General features: G+C 45.9%; 2 protein-coding genes across 2 annotated transcripts; both read right to left on the bottom strand.

The window, feature by feature from the left end:
- Positions 1 to 8,465: 8,465 nt before the first annotated feature.
- On the bottom strand, positions 8,466 to 10,405 carry LOC109757015 (xyloglucan galactosyltransferase KATAMARI1 homolog). The gene has a single exon (XM_073509805.1). It carries the CDS (start codon positions 10,183 to 10,185, stop codon positions 8,581 to 8,583), a length of 1,605 nt encoding a protein of 534 aa, XP_073365906.1. The 5' UTR covers positions 10,186 to 10,405; the 3' UTR covers positions 8,466 to 8,580.
- Positions 10,406 to 16,215: 5,810 nt separating this feature from the next.
- On the bottom strand, positions 16,216 to 18,727 carry LOC109757018 (xyloglucan galactosyltransferase KATAMARI1 homolog). The gene has a single exon (XM_020315840.4). It carries the CDS (start codon positions 18,682 to 18,684, stop codon positions 17,053 to 17,055), a length of 1,632 nt encoding a protein of 543 aa, XP_020171429.1. The 5' UTR covers positions 18,685 to 18,727; the 3' UTR covers positions 16,216 to 17,052.
- Between the last annotated feature and the right edge of the window lie 972 nt (positions 18,728 to 19,699).

Here is a 19,699-nt window from a genome sequence, read left to right as displayed (position 1 = left end):
GTGATTCCAAAATCCCATCAGCATGGAGTTTCTTCATGCGTTTTACACCAATATGACATAAACGGCAGTGCCATAAATAAGTTGCACTATCATTATTAACTTTGCATCTTTTGGCTTCAATATTATGAATATGTGTATCACTACGATCGAGATCCAACAAACCATTTTCGTTGGGGTGTATGACCATAGAAGGTTTTATTCATGTTAACAGAACAACAATTGTTCTCTAACTTAAATGAATAACCGTATTGCAATAAACATGATCAAATCATATTCATGCTCAACGCAAACACCAAATAACACTTATTTAGGTTCAACACTAATCCCGAAAGTATAGGGAGTGTGCGATGATGATCATATCAATCTTGGAACTACTTCCAACACACATCGTCACTTCACCCTTAACTAGTTTCTGTTCATTCTGCAACTCCCGTTTCGTGTTACTACTCTTAGCAACTAAACTAGTATCAAATATTGAAGGGTTGCTATAAACACTAGTAAAGTACACATCAATAACATGTATATCAAATATACCTATGTTCACTTTGCCATCCTTCTTATCCGCCAATTACTTGGGGTAGTTCCGCTTCCAGTGACCAGTCCCTTTGCAGTAGAAGCACTTAATCTCAGGCTTAGGTCCAGACTTGGGCTTCTTCACTTGAGCAGCAACTTGCTTGCCGTTCTTCTTGAAGTTCCCCTTCTTCCTTTTGCCATTTTCTTGAAACTAGTGGTCTTGTCAACCATCAACACTTGATGCTTTTCTTGATTTCTACCTTCGTCAATTTCAGCATCACGAAGAGCTTGGGAATCGTTTCCGTTATCCCTTGCATATTATAGTTCATCATGAAGTTCTAGTAACTTGGCGATAGTGACTAGAGAACTCTGTCAATCACTATCTTATCTGGAAGATTAACTCCCACTTGATTCAAGTGATTGTAGTACCCAGACAATCTGAGCATATGCTCACTGATTGAGCTATCCTCCTCCATCTTTTAGGCAAAGTACTGTCATAGGTCTCATACCTCTCGATACGGGCATGAGTCTGAAATGCTAATTTCAACTCTTGGAACATCTTATATGCTCCATGACGTTTCAAAAACGTCTTTGAAGCCTCGATTCTAAGCCGTAAAGCATGGTGCACTAAACTATCAAGTAGTCATCATACCGAGCTTTTGTCAAAATGTTCATAACGTCTGCATCTGCTTCTGCAATGGTTCTGTCACCTAGCGGTGCATCAAGGACATAATACTTCTGTGCAGCAATGAGGTTAATCCTCATATCATGGACCAAGTCCGCATCATTGCTACTAACATATTTCAACTTAGTTTTCTCTAGGAACATATCAAAATAAAACAGGGGAGCTAAACGCGAGCTATTGATCTACAACATAGATATGCTAATACTACCAGGACTAAGTTCATGATAAATTTAAGTTCAACTAATATATTACTTAAGAACTCCCACTTAGATAGACATCCCTCTAATCCTCTAAGTGATCACGTGATCCAAATCAACTAAACCATGTCCGATCATCACGTGAGATGGAGTAGTTTCAATGGTGAACATCACTATGTTAATCATATCTACTATATGATTCACGCTTGATCTTTCGGTCCCAGTGTTCCGAGGCCATATCTGTTATATCCTAGGCTCGTCAAGTTTAACCTGAGTATTCCGCGTGTGCAACTGTTTTGCACCCGTTGTATTTGAACGTAGAGCCTATCACACCCGATCATCACGTGGTGTCTCAGCACGAAGAACTTTCGCAACGGTGCATACTCAGGGAGAACACTTATACCTTGATAATTTAGTGAGAGATCATCTTATAATGCTACCGTCAATCAAAGCAAGATAAGATGCATAAAAGATAAACATCACATGTAATCAATATAAGTGATATGATATGGCCATCATCATCTTGTGCTTGTGATCTCCATCTCCGAAGCACCGTCATGATCACCATCGTCACCGGCGCGACACCTTGATCTCCATCGTAGCATCGTTGTCGTCTCGCCAACTTATGCTTCTACGACTACCGCTACCGCTTAGTGATAAAGTAAAGCATTATAGGGCGTTTGCATTGCATACAATAAAGCGACAACCATATGGCTCCTGCCAGTTGCCGATAACTCGGTTACAAAACATGATCATCTCATACAATAAAATATAGCATCATGCCTTGACCATATCACATCACAATATGCCCTGCAAAAACAAGTTAGACGTCCTCTACTTTGTTATTGCAAGTTTTACGTGGCTGCTACGGGCTGAGCAAGAACCGTTCTTACCTACGCATCAAAACCACATTTATAGTTTGTCAAGTTGGTGCTGTTTTAACCTTCGCAAGGACCGGGCGTAGCCACACTCGGTTCAACTAAAGTTGGAGAAACTGACACCCGCTAGTCACCTGTGTGCATAGCACGGCGGTAAAACCAGTCTCGCGTAAGCGTACGCATAATGTCGGTCCGGGCCGCTTCATCCAACAATACCGCCAAACCAAAGTATGACATGTTGGTAAGCAGTATGACTTATATCGCCCACAACTCACTTGTGTTCTACTCGTGCATATAACATCTACGCATAAAACCAGGCTCGGATGCCACTGTTGGGGAACGTAGTAATTTCAAAAAATTTCCTACGCACGCACATGATCATGGTGATGCATAGCAATGAGAGGGGAGAGTGTTGTCCACGTACCCTCGCAGACCGAAAGCGGAAGCATTAGCACAACGCGGTTGATGTAGTCGTACGTCTTCACGATCCGACCGATCAAGTACCGAACGCACGGCACCTCCGAGTTCAGCACACGTTCAACTCGATGACGTCCCTCGAACTCTGATCCAGCCGAGCTTTAAGGGAGAGTTCCGTCAGCACGACGGCGTGGTGACGATGATGATGTTCTACCGACACAGGGCTTCGCCTAAGCACCGCTACGATATGACCGAGGTGGATTATGGTGGAGGGGGGCACCGCACACGGCTAAGAGATCCAAGGGATCAATTGTTGTGTCTCCAAGGGGTGCCCCCTCCCCGTATATAAAGGAGTGGAGGAGGGGGAGGGCCGGCCCTCTCTATGGCGCGCCCTAGGAGGAGTCCTACTCCCACCGGGAGTAGGATTCCCCCCCCCCAAGTAGTAGGAGTAGGAGTCAAGGAAAGGGGAGAGAGAAGAGAAGGAAGGAGGGGGCGCTGCCCCTCCCCCTAGTCCAATTCGGACTAGGCCTTGGGGGGGCGCGCAGCCTCTCCTCTCTCTTTCCCCTAAAGCCCAATAAGGCCCATATACTCCCCGGCGAATTCCCGTAACTCTCCGGTACTCCGAAAAATACCCGAATCACTCGGAACCTTTCCGATGTCCGAATATAGTCGTCCAATATATCGATCTTTACGTCTCGACCATTTCGAGACTCCTCGCCATGTCCCCGATCTCATCCGGGACTCCGAACTACCTTCGGTACATCAAAAAACATAAACTCATAATATAACGGTCATCGAACTTTAAGCGTGCGGACCCTACGGGTTCGAGAACAATGTAGACATGACCGAGACACGTCTCCGGTCAATAACCAATAGCGGAACCTGGATGCTCATATTGGCTCCCACATATTCTACGAAGATCTTTATCGGTCAAACCGCATAACAACATACGTTGTTCCCTTTGTCATCGGTATGTTACTTGCCCGAGATTCGATCGTCGGTATCTCAATACCTAGTTCAATCTCGTTACCGGCAAGTCTCTTTACTCGTTCCGTAATACATCATCCTGCAACTAACTCATTAGTTACAATGCTTCCAAGGTTTATAGTGATGTGCATTACCGAGTGGGCCCAGAGATACCTCTCCGATAATTGGAGTGACAAATCCTAATATCGAAATACGCCAACCCAACAAGTACCTTCGGAGACACCTGTAGAGCACCTTTATAATCACCCAGTTACGTTATGACGTTTGGTAGCACACAAAGTGTTCCTCCGGTAAACGGGAGTTGCATAATCTCATAGTCATAGGAACATGTATAAGTCATGAAGAAAGCAATAGCAACATACTAAACGATCGAGTGCTAAGCTAACGGAATGGGTCAAGTCAATCACATCATTCTCCTAATGATGTGATCCAATTAATCAAATGACAACTCTTTGTCTATGGCTAGGAAACATAACCATCTTTGATCGACAAGCTAGTCAAGTAGAGGCATACTAGTGACACTCTGTTTGTCTATGTATTCACACATGTATCATGTTTCCGGTTAATACAATTCTAGCATGAATAATAAACATTTATCATGATATAAGGAAATAAATAATAACTTTATTATTGCCTCTAGGGCATATTTCCTTCATTACCCTCCATCCAGCAGCCACCACCAAGAGTGACGAAAATCAGTTCATCCTCCAAGGAAGAAGAAGAGAGAAAACCAAGAGAGCAAGGGAAGAAGAGGAAGATGGAAGGAAGAAGCAAGGGAGCTCCTCCCCAAGGTTGTGATGGTCCAGATCCACTACCTTGTCTCCTTCAAGCTCCGGTTCCACCATCTTTGGTGAGAATGTTCCAATCCCTAGTTCGTGAGCCCCAAATCTTGTTGTGTTCATCCAAAATTCAGAAATCTTGATGTATGAGATCCTCTAGTGCTGTCTAGAGAAGAACTTGTTGTATCCCACATTTGATAATAGTGGAAGAGGATTTGGGTGGCTTCGGCCCGTGGTTTTTCCCCTCGAGTTGGGGGGTTTCCACGTAAAAATCTGGTGTCTCCTTGTTGATGCTTGCTGCTGTTCAGAAACTTACTCCTACCACAAGACACTAGGCTGAGGAGTGTCTTGCCTGCTGAGTAACATTTTCTGCCTTCATATATGCTGCTGCATATGTTTTCTTTCGTGCTAAGCAACGATCCTTGAGTTAGTACATGATGTGATGCTGAGATTACTTGTTTCCGCTGCAGTTTTCAGTTAACCACAAGTGCATTTATGTGCTAATTCCCCAACACAACAAGCCATCTATTGGAATCTTGGAGCTCTACCACCATTCTCAAATTAACGGTGAACACAATCTATTCCTTCCACTCCTCTTACCTAGATGATATAGATTTCATTGCTTCAGTTCTTTGTTTCCCGGTTTGGGCTTCCCAGGTCTCACCGTCCGCCAAATGATGATGTTGATTTTCCATGGGATTTCAGTTTGCACAAGATGATTTCACCCGGTGACTTATATTTTAGGCCACCATCATTTGGGTGACTTATATTTTCCACGGGATTACGGTTTGCAAATGAAAAAAACTCCTTGCATGAGTCACTTATATTTTAGTCCATCAGAAAAAACTACTCATGAGTGACTTATATTTAAGGCCATCACATCAATATACAAACGGTTAGGAGCGCGTCACTATTATTCATCTTCTTTCCCTCGCATGTTCTTTCTCCTTCCCCGTGATCTACTCAGGCCTAACCGCTCGCCTGCGCCCCCGTGGTTGGCGGTTGTTGCCGCCTCGCCAGCCCGCCCTCCGCTCGACCTCGCCCAACGCCATGCTAGCCATCGCCCCGACTATCCCTCTAGTGTCGTCTCGATGATCAACCCCTTGCACACCCCAACCCCTCCCTCCCCATTAAGTTTCTTCCTCACCTCCACCTGAGATGCCGCAGCTCGCTACCGCTCACGTCATCGTCTCCGGCAAGGTCCGAGCTCGGCCTCAGCGTGGCCGACGCTCGTCGTTGTCGCTCCTCTCCTCATCCCTGTTTTCTGCCTTGTGCTGTGCGGAATCGACTGGCACATGAAATTTTTTGAGGCGCATGACAAATAGCAAAACTGCACAAATAAGGGCCCGTTTGATAGATCAGTTTTTTCTAAGTATTATGAGAATACTGTTGTTTTCAAAAATACCATGGTTTAACTTACGGTGAGCTGTTTGGCAACCACAAAATACTGTAGTATTAATACTGTGGTATTGTCAAAACCGTGGTATTTTCTCTTCATTAAAAAAAGAACCCCAGACCTCTTTTTTAAAAGCAGAGCATGCGAAGAAAACGAGACTGTTGGTTATCAGAGCAACTCCAATGGGGCGACCCATTTCGTTCGCCGCCGTCCGTTTGAGTCGGCGCGGACAAAAGAGGAGGCCCAACGCGTGGACCCAAACCCAAATCGAGTCCGCTTTGCGTCCGCGGCGACGCATTTGCGGCCCAAATTTGCGCCCCAAATGCGTCGGCGCGGACGCGGAACGGACGCCACGCGCGCCTTCTCGGTGTCCACCGTGTCCCCACCTGGCAATCGTCCAACTGCCCGCGACCTACCGGGTCGGCTTAATTTATGATCTCAGGCCCACGCGTCAGCGACGGCGGTCATCATTTTTTAAGCCGACCGTGAGGTGGGGCCGTCCTCATCCGCTTCCAGCCAGCCCCCGTCCCCATCGAGCCACACTCTGCTCCCCCGTCGCCGGCAAACCCTAGCCACCCCAGCAAAGCCAGATGGGGCTCTTCTCCGGCGCCGGCAGCAGCAAGGCCAAGGGCAAGTCCCCCCGCCATTCCTTTTCCCTCGGAGTTCCTCCCGCCTTCGCCGGCGCCAGCTCGCCGGCCGAGGCAACGCGTCAACGTGCCAGTGCACCAGGTGGAGTAGCACTGGCACCACCGCGTGCCTCTCCTGTACCCCGACGCCACACTGTTGCACGACTGGCACCTGGATCCGGAGAGGATCCCAGTGCCGGCGGCGCCACGGTCGGCTAGGGCGCACGCGGGAAGGTGCGGCACAGGCGGATGCTCCTAACGCCGGAGCAGCGCCGCGACCCCGCCTACGCAACCGACTCACCCAACTTGGCTCGCTGGTTCGCCTTCGAGCACGAGGAGGCGAGGCGACGCGGAGTTCGCGAAGTCGACCGCACCATGCCGCCGCCCCCGCTCGTCGCCCGCGAGGAGGACCAGGCAGCGGAGGCCGCCTACTAGGCGGCCCTTGCGGCGGTCTACCGGGAGAGCAAGGAGGACGAGCTGCGCAGGGCGGCGGCGGCCGAGGAAGAGGAGGTGGCGTACGAGGCGGCCATGGCCCTCTCCGCGGCGGGCGACTGCGTCCTGCCGCCGGTGGCCCCACCGTCCCCTGTCAAAGCCGAGCCGGAGCCGTCCCCCATCGAATGCTACTCCTGGACGGGAGTAGTGCGCGAGTGGGTCAGCGCGCCATCGATCTGGTTGGGGGCGACGTCGGCGCAGGAGGCGGCGTACCTCGAACAGTGGCGCCAGCGACGGCTGGCCGAGGAGCGCCGCCACGGCGAGTACCTCGAGATGCTCGAGCGCGACGCCGAGGCCGAGGAGGAGGCGCGCCAGGCCGCGGCACAGCCTGCGCCCGACATGAACGCCCTCTGGAACACGACGTTCCCCTGGGCCGGCCCTGCGCCGACGCACATCGACCTCACGGACCCCGAGGACGACGACGACGACGCCTAGGGCAGCGCGCCGACCTGTAGTTTAGTTTGTTTCTAATTTTCTTTAATGCAAATATGGACGCGTGGTCTCTCGCCAGTCTTCGTGGCCGGCTTTAATGTTTAACTAATATTGTTTTTATTTCAAATATGCATGTATTCTTTTTTTTCCTCCCGCCGTCAAAATGGATCGGGCCAGCGTTGGACACATGCGCCGACCCAAACGCGGAAGCGGACGTTCGTGTCCGCCTGACCGTCCGTGTCTGCCTTACCGACCCAAACAGACAAAAAAGGGACAAAATCGACGTCGGTTTGAATCGGCCCGTTGGAGTTGCTCTCACCTTCCTCGCTCCCAAGCCGTCCCCGCGGCCTTGAAGATCGGCAACCATGGGACAAGCCAAGAGAAGGCAATGGAAAGAAAAATGGTGTCTTCCCACTCCCACTTGCGCTTCTCCTCCCCTCGTACGCGTTGTGCATCAGGTCGGCCCCCTGGCCACCTCATGCCTAGATTGCTCGGAACTGGCTCCTCTACCGTGGTGAAGGCACGGTAGGGTGCTACAGTATCCTACCTTTGGGCCACCTATCAGCCTTCAGATATAGTATGAATGGCTCAGATTTTTTACTATAGAACATAAACAGTATAAATGCTACAGTACGAAAACAGTACATCTTGCTACAGGGTTCAGACAGTAAACCCGCACCAGTGTAGCCTGCCGTGCCTTACGCGTTTTGCATTCCATGGGTACTGTAGCACCTGCCGTGCCTCATGCACGGCAGAGGAGCCAGTTCACGCACGCTGCTGGCTACAACGCTAACTCCGAAGGACCGAACACACTGCTGGCTTAGCCTGCGCAGGCCATTGTGTGCGATCATAGCCTGCGCTGATATGTCAAAACTGTGGTTTCTAATACCTATAGACAAAAATACTGCAGTTTTTCAATACTATAGTTTATGCAATAAGTACTTTGCTGTCAAACACACCCTAAACAGTTAGCAGAGGAAAATAGCCATGCATGGTTTCTTGTGAGCACTTTATTGAGTGAGAAAGTAATACTCACTACTCCAAAGTCCAAATCAATAAAAAATAAATCAAAATCTGCTTGATATTTATATATTCCCCTTTTCATAAAAAAAGTCCAAATCAAAAGGTGATTTGAAGCTGACTGATTTATAGTTGGACAAACAAAAGTAAATATGCTGTTACGTGTTGATGTATGGATCAAACTCGTGCGGAGCCAACATTTTCTCCCTATCCTGTGCCAGGTCGTACTTCCAGCTAAATTTCCCGTCGATGCTGTCCACGTACTCCCGTCCCTCGGCGGCGGCGCGCCGGCGCTTCGCCACACGGTCGATGACGCGCTCGAGAGCGACGTCGAACGCGTCCTTGAACGTCACGCCCTTGGCCGCCGGGTGCCGGTACAGCACGGTGGGGATGAGCCGGATGACCTGCTCCCGCATCTGCGCCACCTTCGCCGGCGGTATCCTGCTCAGCACCTCCTCGATGCTGGCGTTCCGCTCGACCACGTCGCCGTGCGGGATGAAGACGGAGTAGCTCCGGTGGTCTCTCGGCAGGTGCCATATGTACTGGAGGTAGGCGGAGACGGGGTGGAAGAAGACCGGGATGCAGCCGGCGAGGATGGTGTCGAAGGTGGACTTGCGCGTGTACCCGTCGCCGCGCGGCTGCACGCAGAACTCGGCGCTCTCCAGCAGCCGCATGGCGCGGCCCGGCGCGTAGTGCCCCGGCGCCGGCACGCCGAGCAGCGCGCACCGGCTCGACCTGCCGCACTGCTCCATGATCTGGGCGCGCACCGTGCGCTGGCTGCCGTCGCGGGCCCCGCCGGCGAAGCCCCAGAGAAACGAGCGGTCCATCTCGTACACGCGGTCCTGCCAGCCGGTGACCTCGGCGTCGGACGACGGGTGGAAGTGCGACGGGAACGGCACGGCGAAGTCGTTGCCGTGCCACGGGCTGGCCTCGGTGGTGAGGAACGTGGCGTTGAGGATGGCCGGGAAGGTCATGAGCGCGTTGCCCCAGCCGACGGCGTCGGGGTTGACGATGAAGTCCCACGTGCCCCGCCCGGACACCAGCAAGTGGTCGCGCCCGCCCATGGCGCGCCACTCTGGCCGCTGCGCCAGCCAGTCCACCACGTCCCGCGACAGGGCGTCCCGCGCCGCGAGGTCTTTGCTCCCCAGGTGCATCGCCGAGTCGAGACCGGCGTAGAACGGGACGTACACCACGGCGGCGGCGGCGGGGTCGGCCGTGAGACACTCGTGCCGCCGCATCCGGGCGTGGAAGATCAGGCCGAGCATGTACTGGTCGGTGTCGTAGGCCCCGCTCTCCGGCAGCGACCCGGCCTCGCCGCCGCCCTTGATGGGCGGGCCGAACCCGTCGTTGGCCACGTCCTTGCACACGTCGGTGGAGCCCGAGATCCGGCGGCACTCGCGGACGAGGTCGGCGTTGAACCGAGGCGGCAGGTCGTACATGTACACGTACCGGCCGGCGCACGGGTCGCGGCGGAAGATGCGGGGCACCGAGAAGAAGGCCGACGGCTTGAGCTGGAGCACGGCGGGCGCTGCCACCGCCGCGCTGACCGACTGTTGCATGCTGGTGGAGAAGTGGTGGTAGAACACCAGCGCCCAGAAGACGACGTAGAGGAGCGCGAGGTAGAAGAGCCGGGACGGCCGCCGTGCGCCCCTCTCGGGGTTCTGCTTGCCGCTGCCGTCGACGGCGGAGTACTGCTTGCCATCGTCGTCGTATTCGGCCGCGGCGTCCAGATCTCGCTGGAGGCTCCGCGAGAAGGGCTTCATCGGCGGTGTGCTGCCGTGCTGATGCTGTGCGGCATGCAGCTGCTCCAGTGAGTGTCAGTGTATGCGAGCAGTAAGTGTCGGCAGGTACGGTGCAATATAATTTCATTAGCTAGGGCATTCATCGAGGTTACTCGTATTGCTCGTCGAGTTGACTTCATTAATGGCACTGCACTGCACTACGAACGCCAAAAGAATTCTCCTGTACGATCCTTCGAGCAGCTTTGGATCGCGCGCGCCTATACGCAGTTTAATTACTAATTAACCTGTGGCGAGATGCCGGAGACTTGGCCATCTTGGAACCGTCGAGCAGCTTTGGATCCGATCCCGGCCTGTTTACACTGTCTTCGACGTTTCTCAGGCTCACAGACGCATGCACCTTTAGCTGTGATCAGTGCTATTTGCCCTCTGTTTCCTTTTTACTGCGTATCAGATTTGTGTGGAGTTAAACTTTAAATAATTTTATAAATAAAATTTCAACATTCATCACAATACAAAATCAAAATCATCGTTAGATGTCATGGAATTATTTTTTATATTGTATAACTTTACTATTATAGATGTTGATTTTTTTAAATAAATTTGGTCAAACTTTACTAATTTTGATTTGAGATAAATCTTGTATGTGGAGTAAAAATAAACATAGGGGTAGATGTGACCTTTCGCTTAATATTCGAATACCACTGACACAACCTGCCAATACATGAACAGTACCGGATCTATACTAGTACTTACCTTTGCTAGATTCGTCCGGTCAAAGTGAGAGAGTGTGGAAGAGGGAAACTGGGAACTCACAGTTGCATGCAGAGGGATCTTTTGGGTGATTAATAATTTTCTTGTTCAAACTTTGTATGGATATATTTCAATCCACAGCGAGAAGGTCTTCAGAAGCAAGATCAATCTTGGATGTATTTGAACTAGTTTTAGTTTCACTATTTAATAATCTTTGAAACCAGTTTCATAAACATTACACTGTCTCAATTGATATTAAACACACATTTCACTTATTTACTCAGCTCCAGAAAAAATAATAACGCATCCGATTATTTCACCCAATATTTAAAAATTAACACATATTGCACATACATTCAGATGTATGTTTATTTTTTCACATGCATTATAAAACTGAACACACATTTTCAATTATTTCACTCAACATTCGGAAAAAAATGAACAAATATTTCAGTTATCTCACTAAATTTCAGAAGTTGTATTGCACATACATTTCAATTATATTTCAATTATTTCACACATATTTTAATTATTTTAAAAAATACGCACATTTCTCTTACTCCCTATATTTTTACATACAAGGCCACAAACTCATATTACAGACACCAATGTAAAATGACTGCTTCGCAAGATAGCTTTTCTTTTCGTTCATTGAGATCATTAATACGCCGCATGCATGGAAGAAAACTGAGTGGAGGAAGTAACTGACTGTCATTATGACTACATGCATAGAAGTACAAAATAGGTTGCTAGTACGAGAATATATTCTTAATTTGTCCTCGCTTATTGTTGGAGGCCTTGTATAGATGCAAAATGTATATTCTATAGTGGCCTTGTATAAGTAAATGAAGGGAGTATTTCATTCATCATTTTTAGAAAATATTTAACAAATATTTAAGACAATTGAAATGATGAAACTGAACACATATTATAAAATAAATATTCATGTTGTTTCACTCTATTTTGGAAAATATTTAACACATATTCCAGTTATTCCACGGAGAACAAGATTGAGTGAAATAATTTAAAATACTTACTACATCTTTATGCAATTTATTGAAATATAACCAAAATAAATTAATTTCGAAAAACATTTCCCATACATTTACACTATTCCACTCAATCCTACAAATCATTTATCAAACTAGTTCAAAGTTTGTATATATATATTTGAATTCGCAGTACTAAGACGTTCGGAAGGAAGATCAATCTTGGATGCATTTCAACCAGTTTTAATTTTACGATTTGAATAATCTTTGAAATCAGTTTCATAAACATTACATTGTCTCAAATGATATTAAATACATATTTCACTTATTTTCTTAACTTTATAAAATACATAAGATTATTTCACCCAGGATTAAAAATTTCACATATATTTCAATTACTTCACTCAGTTTCGGAAAATTTTGCACAGAGATTCAAATATATGTTTATTTTTTCACATATGTGTTAAAAAAACTGAACTAACATTTTCAATTATGTTACTCAAATTTTGAAAAAAAATTGAACACATATTTCAGTTGTTTCACTCATTTCAGAAGAAGTATTGCACATACATTTCAATTGTATTTTAGTTATTTCACACATATTTTAATTATTTTAAAAATATAGACATTTCTATTATTGTATTGATCAATTTAAGAAAATATTTAACACATATTTTAAGACGATTGAAACGTTCAAACGGAACACATATATTATAAAATAAATATTCATGTTGTTTCACTATATTTTGGAAAACAATTAGCACATTTTTCAACTATTTAACGGAGAACAAGATTGAGTGAAATAATTTAAAAATGCATATTACATATTTATGCAATTTAATGAAATATAACCGAAATAAATAAATTTCGAAAGACAGTTGCCATACATTTCAACCATTCCACTCAATCATACAAATCATTTAACGCATATTGCAGTTTTCACTCAATTTTTTTAACATATATTTGAAAAAATATTGAACACATTTTTCGTCATTTTTATCCACGAGAGTTATTTTGAATTGCATAGTATCCCAACTTCCATCTTGTATCAATTTAACCGAGGTGTTTGTGGTGAAAGTGATATTTTCTTCTTCCATGTATATTTGGGCTCCATGTCAAGTCGGCTAGGTTAAACTGAACACGGATGGTTTGTATGCTGAAGACGGAACCTCATGAACATGCATGGTTCTTCGAGATCTCTCAGGGCACATCATCTTCACCTCATGTTGGCATTTGTTATCATGTAACGATATGTATTGGTGTCCGATTTATCAACCTTGATGGAAGGACCTGCCCAAGCACTCCAATGGAGCAGCCTGCCAATCCTTATTAAGAGTGGCTGCATGGAAGTTGTGAACTTCGTGAAAAGCAAGAAATGAGATTGCTCATGGTACTTATTTTTATCCTTGAAATGCAAGAACACATGGCCCCATAGTTGTATTACTCATAGTTGAGGTTATCAAAATTATTTAAGGCACTCCCTTGCAAATTTTGGTAGAACTCAGGCTCAGAACGGTTTGCTTAGGGTATGTGTAAGATGACGTCGTTCATCCCATGCTTTGATATTGTAAAATTTTATTTTATTGACTAATATAAGTGGTAAATTCGCAAAAGACCGCTTTCTCTAGTTTCTTTTTTCCGTAATTATAAGATCGCTAGATACGAGACCATTTTTTAAATAATCATAGTGGATCTTTTTTTGTAAAAGGTTAATTTAACTACTTGGCAATGCTGCAATGTTTCGGAAAGTTGGCTACGTTGTGTGTTTTGAACAACAGTTCCATAATGTCCCTTTTTTTGTTACCTTCAACAACATGTTTAGTCACTTTGGTGCCTGGGCAATATTGTAGACAGATGATTGTCCGGCGACAAGAAGGTATCTAGCCTCCAGAGGGAGATGCTGGTTGTGTTTGGGAGATGTTTTGCGACCTTTGCTAGAAGTGTCCCATGATACTTTGTTTGAGCTACTTCCTATATTTTGTAATAACTGGAACTGGTCGTAGCCTAACTTCGGTTGTATGCCGCCCTATGTATGTTTTGGAGGTTTCTTAAAGATGGGTTCTCCATAATCTTAAAGTCATATGACCAAAGGAAAATAAAATGAAGAGAATTAGCGATGAGATGGAATCCTCTAGTGTGAGCTTCCAATGAACCCGGATCTTTGTTGAAACTTTGAGCTCTCTCGTTGATTTCCATTAAGAAACCGCTAGTTTGTACAATGAAATAGGGCAAGGAAAGCAAAACAAGGCAAGAGATACTCAAACTAGAAAGCAAAAAGAAAGTATAAGTAGCAACATAATGAACAATACCATGTCTCAAATAAAATAAAATAATGAACAACACCAGCCAGCCGCGCGGGACTATTACATCACAAGTTTGAGTTTTCTTGTAAAATTACTAGGAACCTCAATTTCTTTGCAACACTCATTTTAGTAGAATGTATCAGGAACAACCCTTTTTTATTAAGATCAAACAAGCTAGCTAGGTGCGAACAGGGGCGGACCTAGAAATTATTCTAAGTGAGGGCAAACTATAGGAGCGGGGCCACACTTTGTACAAATTCACATAGTTTTGGCAATTTTTTCTGAAATTTCAAAGAAATATCATTGAAGTTTCATATTTTGAGTGGGGTCCTAGGCCCCCACTCCCATGAACGTGGGTCCGCCCCTGGGTGCGAAAGAGGCATCAACGAGGGAGATCTGCTCACACGTGTCTCCTCATGAAGACTCTAACTTTTGTAGATAATAAAAGGTGCATGCCTAGCCTTAAATTGAGGCCCTTAAATTCATACATAATCGCCACAAACAATGGGAACAAATAAAAGAGGTTCCAGATAAGCTCACAAGTGACTCAACGATAGCTGAACTCTCAAAGAGTAATACAAACATATACATTGGATGAGTGTAAATGTATACACACAAATATTACGAAATATCTACAAAAATTACGCTATTAAATGATTATTGTCTGCATATACAAAAAGGAAAATGCAATTTTAGAGCAAAGTTGTGTGCAAGTTTTTTTTAGAAAATCGTTATATTTCTTCTTAAAGCGTAGTACTAATGCCACTAGTTCATTTTTCCTTATTTAATTTTTTTATTTATCATTTCATTTTCTTTCTTCTTCAAGCGTATACAGCCACAAATTCATTCTTTCATAGGATTTGATTTTTGGAAGTTTCACTATTATATGTATATTCTTGCATATTTTTGAAAAGCATATTTTTGGTATATTGTCAAATTTGTCATCGTTTACTTTAAATTTTATTATTTCCATAGTTCTTAAAGGGTAATACCAATGCCAATAATCCATTCTTCCTTAAAAATCCTCATTATTTTGATTATTTTTCTTGAAGGGTAATACTGATGCCACTAATTCATTCTTCGTTCGAAAACCTCATTATTTTTATTTTTTCCCTTAAAGAGTAATACCGATGTCACTAGTTCATGCTTTCTTCTTTAGAAAATCTCATTATTTTGATTTTTTTTATTTTTCTTTCATTTTTTCTTAAAGGGTAATACCAAAGCAACAAATTCATTCCTTTTATAAATATCCATTTTTTGTTTTATTTTAGTTCCTTTCTTCTTTAATGGTAATACCAATGCAAAAAATCATTTCTTTATATGAAACTTCCCTTTTTTGTTAACTTCCATTATTATATTCTTATTCTTGTATATTATAAAAATGCATGATTTATATCTACTTTTTTAAACAATTCATTATTTGTTTATTGTCTTAGAAAACTTCATTATTTCTATTTTGTTTAAGTTTTCATCCCATTTTCTTTCTTCTTTAAAGTAGTAGCTAGCATTGCCACTAATTCAGTCCTTCTTAAGAAACTCCTTTTTTTTTTTGCTAAATTTCACTATTATATGCTTATTCTTGCATATTATAAAAAAGCAATATCTCTGCAAATTGCATGCATGTTTTGTAATGATTTGCTTATTTCCCCCTTCTCTTTGTTCTTAGAGGGTAATACCGTGCGACTAATTCATTCCTCCTTGGAAAACTTAATTATATTGATTTGTTTTAGTTTTTATTTCATCTAATTTTTCTTGAAGATTAATACCAACACCACTAATTAATTGCTTCTTAGAAAATCTTCTTCTTTGCAAAAATTCCACTATTATAAGTTAATTCTTTCATATTATGAAAACCGCTATTCTTGCGTAAAATTGTGTGTAAATTTTGTCTATTTTATTTTTAAAGGGTAATCCCAACGTTGAAAATTCATTTTTTTCTTACAAAAATTCATTATTTTGACTTTAAGAAGTAGAGACCTCATGAATCAAATACCAATGCCACTAATAGATTTTTTTTTTATTTTTTCACTGTTGTATGTTTATTCTTGCATATTATAACAAAGCATAATTCTTGGATCCAACCGTCCTTAACCACTCCCAGCAGTGTTGATAAAACTCAATGGGGAATTTGTTAGGTCCAGGGGCCCTATTAGAGTCCATAGCAAACAAGGCATTTATAAAGGTCTAGTCAGAGCAGCATTGCCATCTTCACTAATTTTCTTATTGTCACCCCACAAGTCCGGAGATCTAGGAAAGAGATTACCAGGAGCAGGACCAAAAAGGTTCTCATAATAAGCAATTGCATGATTAATCAAATCATCAGTACCCTCAATCAGACCATCACTACATTCAAGAAAGTGATCAATTCTTTTTCTTTTGCTAGCATTAGCTAATTAATGAAAGTAAGCACTATTATCATCCCCTTGGAGCAACCATCTCTCACTAGTCATTTCAAACCAACGAAGTTCCTCATCAGCATACATATATATTACGCAACTCAACCAGGATTTCAACTTTTTCCCTCAAAGTCTCAGGATCATGAACAATAAGTTCCTAGAGACTCCCCGGGAACTTGCAATTCTTGCCTCCTCTTTATTATGCCCAAACACATTAGCAAATTCTGCCCACTCTATGGAAGGAAAAAGAGGAGGTGCAGGAGGTTGAAGATGAACAGTAAAAGGATGACATTCCTTGAATTTGCATCGTATGGCTTGGATAGAATCAACCAAAACATTTTCTTGTTTTCCATCTCTACTAAAAAAAAGTAAATCTATCTAAAAAAAACCACCCATGTAAATCAGTTCAAAAAAAGAACGAAGTACTGGAGTAAACTAATCTGCGCGCGGTTACAGATATTGATCAAACTCATGGGGACCTACCTTGGTCTGCCCATCCTCTAGCAAGTCGTACTTCCAGCTATCAGCTCCGTCGACGCTGTCCACGTACTCCCGTCCCTCGGCCGCCGCGCGCCGGCGCTTGGCCACCCGGTCGACGACACGGTCAAGGGCGACGTCGAACGCGTCTTTGAACGTAACCCCCTTGGCCGCCGGGTGCCGGTACATCACAGTGGGTATAAGCTGGATGACCCGCTCCCGCATCCGCGCCACCTTCTCCGGCGGTATCTTACGCAGCACCTCCTCGATGCTGACGTTCCGGTCGACCACGTCGCGGTGAGGGATGAACACGGAGTAGCTCCGGTAGTCCCTGGGCAGGTGCCAGGTGTACTGAAGGTAGGCGGAGACGGGGTGGAAGAAGACCGGGATGCAGCCGGAGAGGATGGAGTCGAAGGTGGACTTGCGCGTGTACCCGTCGCCGCGCGGCTGCATGCAGAACTGGGCGCTCTCGAGCAGCTGCATGGCGTGGCCGGGCACGTAGTGGTTGAGCTTGCCGAGCAGAGAGCAGCGGCTGGAGTTTCGGCACTGCTCGATGAGCTCGGCGCGCTCGGGCCCCATGCCGTTGCCACGGGGACGGGGCCAGCCGGCGAAGCACCAGAGCCAGGCGCGGTCCAGCCGGCGCATGCGGTCCTGCCAGCCGGTGATCTCGGCGTCGGAGGAGGGGTGGAAGTGCGACGGGAACGGCACGGCGAAGTCGTTGCCGTGCCGCGCGCTGGCCTCGGTGTTGAGGAACGTGGCGTTGCGGATGGCCAGGTCGTAGGTCATGAGCGTGTTACCCCAGCCGGTTGAGTCCGGACTGCGGAGGAAGTCCCATGTTCCCCGCCCGGAGACGAGGAAGTGGTCGCGTCCGCCCATGGCGCGCCACTCTGGCCGCCGCGCCAGCCAGTCCATCAGGTCCCGAGACAGGGCGTCCCGCACCGCCAGATCTTTGTTACCCAGGTGCATCGCCGCGTCCAGGCCGGCGTAAAACGGGATGTACACCACGGCGGCGGCGGCGGGGTCGGCCGTGAGGCACTCGTACCGCCGCATCCGGACGTGGAAGATGATGCTCAGCATGAACTGGTCGGTGTCGTAGGCGCCCCGCTCCGGCAGCGACCCTTCCTCGCCGCCGCCCGTGATGGGCGGGCCGAACCCGTCGTGGGACACGTCCTTACACACGTCGGAGGAGGCCGAGACCCGGCCGCACTGGCGGACGAGGTCGGCGTTGAACCGCGGCGGCAGGTCGTACATGTACACGTACCGGCCGGTGCACGGGTCCCGGCGGAAGAAGCGAGACGCCGAGAAGAACGCCGACGGCTTGAGCTGGAGCGCGGTGGGCGCTGCCACCGCCGCGCCGCCTGATTGTTGCACGCTCGTGGAGAAGTGGTGGTAGAATACCAGGGCCCAGAAGACGGTGTAGAGGAGCGCGAGGTAGAAGAGCCGGGACGGCCGCCGGAGGCCTCTCTCGGTGTTCTGCTTGCCATCGCCGTCGTCGGCGAAGTGCTGCTTGCCGTCATCGTCGTCGACTGCGGCGTCCAGGTCCCACTGGAGGCTACGCGAGAAGGGCTTCATCGGTGTTGCTGCCGTGCTTGTGCGGTGTGGCATTCGGCTAGGGCTAGCTGCTCCAACGTTAGCTCAGCGTCACTCACTGTGTATCGGCAGACGGCAGGGCGCTAGTACAAAACCCTTGTTTAATATGGTAATCTTTTTCCATTAGGGCATCGATCGAGGTTACTCGTATTCGTCGATGAGTTGACTTCATTAATGGTGCTGCAGACACACGCATGTGCATGCATGGATGTATGCACGGTGGCAAAGTCTTGTGCTTCGAGCAGCTTTGGATCCCGCGTGGCTAGTTCAGGACCCCATTTGCAACGATAATTTCGTTACCTTCGCCAGCAAGATCTCGCCCTTGGTTACGAGCTTGTACACAGGCTTCTAATGGTGGTATCTTAGCTAGTATCATGCATTTAGGAATAGCAAACATGCTGATGTGGTAGAGAATTAAAGAAGAAAGAGAGGGTTAGAGTAACATAGGTAGATACCGTATCATATTAAATGATATGCTACTCCCTCCATTCCACAATGTAGTGTCTATAGATTTTTCTGAAAGTCAAACTTTGTCAACTTTGACCAAATGTACATTCTGAAAATATAACTTATGATGTATCCAATGATGTGCATTTGGTATTCTAGATGTACCTACTTTTCTCCATAAATATGGTCAAAATTTGTAATGTTTGACTTTTGAAAAAATCTATAGGCACTACATTGTGGAACGGAGGGAGTACTTTGTGTCATGAATGACAATAAATAAGATAATTTATGATACTACTCTCTGATACTATGCATTATGAAGGTAGTATTATAAACTAGTATCATATGCATGATACTAGTATATGATACTTCCCACTATGAGTAGCCTAAAGCCACTCGATTAGCTGCTGCACCAGTTGCATTTCCTTGTATTACAAGGCCATGTACTAATAAGTTCACAGTTTTGCTAATATCCTGGTACCTAGAAATTTCACTTTTTTGTTCTCCCTCCCATCTTTTCAAGCACACTTGGATGAAGAACAAACCTCACTATCTATCCTAATGGAAAGTCATGGCTCATTAT

The sequence above is a fragment of the Aegilops tauschii genome, chromosome 3 (genome assembly GCF_002575655.3).
Source record: "Aegilops tauschii subsp. strangulata cultivar AL8/78 chromosome 3, Aet v6.0, whole genome shotgun sequence".
Classification (NCBI taxonomy): domain Eukaryota; kingdom Viridiplantae; phylum Streptophyta; class Magnoliopsida; order Poales; family Poaceae; genus Aegilops; species Aegilops tauschii.
Note: the sequence above shows the minus strand (reverse complement) of the source record. Positions and strands in the feature narration are given on the sequence as shown.

Excerpts from the sequence above, each read along its gene's own strand:
- LOC109757015 (XM_073509805.1), bottom strand. The coding sequence starts at position 10,185 with ATGAAGCCCTTCTCGCGGAGCCTCCAGCGAGATCTGGACGCCGCGGCC.
- LOC109757018 (XM_020315840.4), bottom strand. The coding sequence starts at position 18,684 with ATGCCACACCGCACAAGCACGGCAGCAACACCGATGAAGCCCTTCTCG.